We start from the raw sequence: 6,103 nt of genomic DNA, 5'->3' as shown, positions 1-6,103 counted from the left end.
ATCGTCGTCTTCATCTTTGCGACACGGACTCAGAAAACACTAATTTATTAATAAATAATTCAAATATCTCATTTCCCCCCAACACATTCAAGGTAATTACTTTTGCTGGGGCTTTGCAGCACGCTTTAGCCTATTGCGTGCCTTTTTTGCTGTCATGCACTGTAAAAAATGACCGTGAATTTAACGGTAAAATACTGTAAAAATGCTACAGTAAAAACTTGTTAAATGGTTAACGGTAAATTCCCCTACTATATACGGTGAAAAACTGTATTGGACATTACATGTATTGGACATTAATTTTACGGTAGTATACCGTTTTTGGAAGTGGAAAAATACTGTATAGCTTACAGTGAATAACCGTAAATTGACATTCCCAGAATTCCCTGCGTTACATTTCAAGTTTGATGTATTTTTGTTGAAATAACTATGTTTCTTCTTAGTTTTGGGAAGACCCTCAACAGGCTACGAGTAGGCCATGGAAGATGCCTACAAACGTTACATGCTTGGGGTCTCTCACCAACCAGCAAGTGCGAGTGCGGTAGCGAGCAAAATATGCAACACCTCATGTAGTGCAGCCTCAGATCATGATCTAGCAGAGCCCAGCTACCACACCATCAGTTGTGCTACACACTGGAAAGATGTAATATAAGATCGTAGGACACGAAGAAGAAGAAGACATGTAAATAGCCTCTGATTGGCCGATTTGCTGCTGTACTTGATCAGGTGTTTATATTTATTTTAATTTTACATTATTCTGATTTAATAATTTTTAGTAATTGTTTTATTTTGATCGTTTTATTTTACAATTATTAAAATTTTACATGATTCTGATTTAATCCATTTTTAGCAGTTGTTTTATTTACATTTTTTATATTTATATATAAAATATATTTGTACATTTATATTTAATGTATTTTATATTTTAATGTATTTTAATATATTTTGTATTTTTAAATTTATATTTGAAATTTTATATTTATACATTTAATATATTGTATTTTTTCATTTTTCTTTTTTTATGATTTCATAATTGTAGTAATTGTTTTATATTTTGACATGGCCGATTTGCTGCTGTAGTTGATCAGGTGTTGATGTGTAAATGTACGTGGTCACGTGTGTTCATGAGCTCATGCTTGTGTTCTGGATGAGCATCTGATCCCGTGTTGATGGTTTTGCGGGTTGTTGTCGCTGTCCTGTGATCCATCAGCTATTTTCCATACACCACTGATGATTTATTGCTTTTATCTTCTGTTCTAAGCATTATTGCTTGTTTTCTCTGTGTTTTCAGGAGGGGAAAGAAGCACAGTGTGATTTTACGCACTCAGCTGAGCGTCCGTGTTCACGCGTGTATCGGTGAGTCTCAAACACACACTCACACACACATCTGAGCAAACGTGAGTGAATATGAAGCTCCAGTGATCAGTTATACAGCAGCAAGGTTTGGAATATTTCTGATTTTTTAATGTCTCTGAAAAAGTCTCTTCTGCTCAAAAATACAGTAAAAATTGTGAAATATTATTACAATTTCAAATAACTGTTTTCTATGTGAATATCTGCTAAAATGTAATTTATTTCTGTGATGCGCAGCTGTATTTTCAGCATCATTACTCTAGTCTTCAGTGTCACATGATCTTCAGAAATCAGTATAATATGCTGATTTGCTGCTTGAGAAACATTTCTGATTATTATCAATGTTGAAAACAGTTGTGCTGCACAATATTTTCGTACAAATAATGATAGACTACCATTCAAAATATATTTTTAAATAAATTCATATTGTTATTCATCAAGGACGCATTAAATTGAACAAAAGTGACAGTAAAGACATTTATAAAGTTACAAATTATTTCTATTTCAAATAAATGCTGTTCTTCTGAACTTTCTATTCATCTGTGAATCCTGAAAAATGAAATGTATCACAATTTCCACAAAAATATTGGGCATCACAACTGTGTTCACCAGTGTTAGTGAGTCAGGGTTATAATCATTATGAAGCATTTGAGCGTCTCTCTCTCCGTCTCTTTCACTGATAGTGAGTCTATTCCTGGATCGCGGGTCAAGTGTCTCATTGGCTGTTGCCGTTAGAGATCAGGGAGGGTCAAAGGTCGGGGGCGGGGCTTTGATGCCCCCTCTCATCAGCTTTATTAAAATTCACACTTGACTCCCAGCATGCCTTTGTATGTGGTCGCATTTCCTGTGTCAGCGCAGAGGGACATTTGACACCGTCTATGAGAGAGTGTGTGTGTGAGTGTCTAAGAGAGTGTGTGTGTGTGTCAGAGAGAGAGTGTGTGTGTGTGTGTGTCAGAGAGAGAGAGAGAGAGAGAGTGTGTGTGTGTGTGTGTGTGTGTGTCAGAGAGAGAGTGTGTGTGTGTTTCTGGGGCTTTAAGTGGACAGATGATGAGTTTTAAGTCTCCAACCACCTGCTTCCCCCTCGACTCCCATCATCCCTCTGGATTTACCGTGTGTTGTGTGTAAAATCACTGTATCACATGATCTTAAGTGCTTTACTGCTTTAATATATTTTGTGTGCACATATATACAGACAATACACAGGATTGTGTTACTCTGTGTGCGATGCAGAAACATCACGGAAATCACGGAATCCAGTCGTAAAAATGAAACTCGTGTAACGCGAAACTTCACTATAACCCATCAAAATAAAATTTGACAAAAATGTATTAGTATTGTACTGTAGAACATACTTCTTGAAGTAGTAATAATAACAATAATAATTAATATTATTAAAACCGTTGTTTATATTAATAATACAATTATTAAATAAAAATTACCTTATTTAAAAGAATATCATAATTTTTCATATATCATTTTTTAATTTTAACAGAAAAACTCTTTTGTGTAGCACATTGTTTGGCAAATAATAAAATTAAATGATTAATTAAATTGTTATATAAATTAAAAATTACTTACATTTCATGAATTTTAATAAAAAAAATATTAAACTGTTAATGTTTTATGCCTTCATCTGATTACCACTATTTTTGTATTAAATCAGAAAAATTAAAGAAATTAAATTTAAGAACTTAAGACCAATAACACCAGATTTCTGAAAAAATAAAATGTATATTATAGGGCCCTAGTATTGTAAAATAATAATAATAATAATAATAAATATATACACAAATAAATAAATAAATAGTTTAAGTTTTGTGAACTCAGTTGCTTAAACATGCTTTTTGAATAATTAAAATGTAATTAAACCATTAAAATGAAATCCAGAAATTTAAAATGGAAAACACAGAATTTTGGAAAATTAAAACAGAATTTGGGGGGAAAAATAAAACACATTTCATAGAGCCTTATTATTGTAAAAAAAAAATTATATATATATATATATATATAATTGTTAAAGTTTTATGAAATTTAAAATTGATTTACATTTTTTTAGAATTGATTTAAAGCATAAAAATGGAATCCAGAAAAATGAAAACAAAAAACACAGAATTTGGGAAAAATAAAACAGAATTTGGGGTGAAAAGCCAAACATATTTCATCCCTGTAGTGTGCTGTGGCCTCACTCAGTTGTTTGTACTGAGTGAAATCCTTTGTTTTTATTTCTTAAGCATCAGGACGGATGTGATCTGGTCTGAGTTCATTGTCGCCTCGGCTCTGATCACACTCGGGAATGTCTTAATCGTGATTAATCTGAGAGCAAGAGAGTGCGAGAGATTTACTTTCGTCTCCGTCCAGACAGCAGGTTTTGAGACGGTGACGGTCTGGTTTCCACGGCAACGGTTGCCGTGACAGAATGACTGTCTTTATACGCTTCAATCAACAGAGCGGATGAAAAGCTCATTGATTATTAAATCATAAATGGAAAACGAAAATTGATACATTATTTCAAATGTAACCAATCAAAATAAAAACAAATAATAGTGACAAAATAAAATAATAATAACAAAGTGTGAACTGTGAACATGCGAACGTTTACAACAAGTTAAAAATGTACTAAAAATGAGCAACTCATTATCTTCGTTAACGTTAATTAATAAAAATACATCTGTTCATTGTTAGTTCATGTTACCTCAGATCCATTAAATAATATTAAAAGATGCGACTTTAGATTTGAATAATGTATTATAAATATTGAAACTAACATTAACTAAGATTAATTAAATGTTTTAGAATTTTTTTCATGTTGTTCATGTCAACTAATATTAACATTTGTGTTTCCATCAGGGTTATTATAGTTAACTAACACTAAAACCAGAAAACTACTTTTGTTACTTGAAATAAAACTTTTACGGAAATAAAATATTTTTAAAAACTAAAATTATTTTATTTTAGCTAGTTGCCACGGCAACATTTCTCATTTTCATTAACTTGAAGTATTAAAATAAATAAAACTGAAACTGAAAAAAAATGCATGGACATGAAAAAATGAAGAAAAATGACAAAAACACACAACAAAATTGCTAACACTTTAACTAAAATTAAAACAAAATAAAAAAATATATAATATGAAATATAATTAATCCTGGATAAAACAAAAACTGTGTCCATCTTCATTTCAGGCTTCTAAGCAACAAAGTGTGATTATTTTAAAGTGAGCTGATTCTTTTCTAAACCCACTGCATTAATGTAGTTTTGATGGACTGAATCACTGTAAACAGCCATAACTGTATCTGAACTGAATCTGAGTCTGTTTTCTAACGTTTTGAACTCAAGTGATTCATAATGTGATTCATTCATTTGATTCGAATCATCTGCTCTTTTGATTTGAGTCCATCAAAGTCCAAATAGAAAAGCAGCTTCATCAGGTGAGTATGGAGTATATTTCCTCAGTTTCTAGCCAGTGTAACTCTATTGTGGCGTGTGCTGTGCTGAGGTTCGGCTCGTGAAGTCTGTAATGAATCAGTTGCTCTGATATCAGAGCTCAAGTGCCTCTGTAACTGATATAACGGGGGTAATTTTAGCAGTCGCTCGATGTTTTGGATGCCATGAGATGCCATCTGCGATATCTTTAGAAAGTGTTGACAAGACAAACATGTGAAAGAGAGTCTGCAGCGACGCTGGAAGAGAAAGATTTAATTACCTGCTGGATTACACACGGATCGTTCAACAAATAACGCACTAAATAGAGTCTGAAAATCAGAAAAACTATGCATTTTGAATTTATTATATTATTATTTAATATATTATATTATTATTATATAATGTATATTTAGAATTCAAGTTTAAATATCAAACTAAATATTATAGGAATTATTATTTTACTTTTTACTTAATTATTTTAATATATATTTAATACATTGTAATAAATGTAATTAAATTGAATGTTTATTTATTAAATATATTGACATAAACTGGGTTTATAAAATGTTTATTTAATATTTTAATTTCATGTGCATATATATATATTTATATATTATAAAAAAGTAAAAATAAAGTAATACAATTATTTTCAATATATAAACTTTAAATATATGTTTTTAAAAACAGTCTTGATTTCAGAGAAACTGTTTTATTGAATATTTTTTGCTTATTTTCGGGAATAATACAAATTGTAGTGAGGTTTATTTTTAAAACAACTCTGTTTTATATATATAATTTTGTATGAAAATGGTTTGTATTTTACGCTGTGTGCTAGTAGTCCGTCAAATTCTCACAATTATTTAATCCACACAATTGTTAATTCCACATCTGTGTAAAGAAAGAAATAACTTACTGTTTACTCTGTTTAGTTTTTTATGGGCTGACTGTTTCACTGAGGCACTGTGTTTCTGTCAGTTTATGAGCCTCTGTTGTGTGTTGAATCCACGTTTAGCTGACTATCCTCTCTCAGACTCAGATCAAAGCGGCTCCACATCCTAAAGCTGAGAAATGGAAGTGACACGTCCACAGAAACCACCTGACCATTAGCATACAGTGTGTGTGTGTGTGTGTGTGTGCGTGCGTGTGCGTGTGCGTGTGTGTCTGTGCGTGTCTGTGTGTGTGTGTGTGCGTGTGTGTACCCAGGGGTTAAATTGGGATTTGCTATGTGGGGGGGGGCTCTATGGTATCGAGCTATTATATTTATGTGTGTGTTTTGTTTTTTGCAAATATGATTTATTCTGAAGCAATATTCTCAGTTTTCTATCAGCTG

At 31.8% G+C, this 6,103-nt stretch overlaps 1 protein-coding gene across 1 annotated transcript in view; it reads left to right on the top strand.

Moving 5' to 3' along the window:
• The window catches only part of fhod3a (formin homology 2 domain containing 3a), a 75,227-nt gene that overhangs the window by 15,804 nt on the left and 53,320 nt on the right, over positions 1-6,103 (top strand). Inside the window, exon 3 of the mRNA XM_016494066.1 lies at positions 1,289-1,353. Within this exon, the coding sequence (XP_016349552.1) occupies positions 1,289-1,353 (65 nt within the window). The remainder of the gene's footprint in view (positions 1-1,288; positions 1,354-6,103) is intronic.

Source organism: Sinocyclocheilus anshuiensis, unplaced genomic scaffold (genome assembly GCF_001515605.1).
Source record: "Sinocyclocheilus anshuiensis isolate Anshui unplaced genomic scaffold, SAMN03320099.WGS_v1.1 scaffold2100, whole genome shotgun sequence".
Taxonomy (NCBI): domain Eukaryota; kingdom Metazoa; phylum Chordata; class Actinopteri; order Cypriniformes; family Cyprinidae; genus Sinocyclocheilus; species Sinocyclocheilus anshuiensis.
The sequence above is the reverse complement of the archived record's forward strand: the minus strand, read 5'-3'. Positions and strand labels throughout refer to the sequence as shown.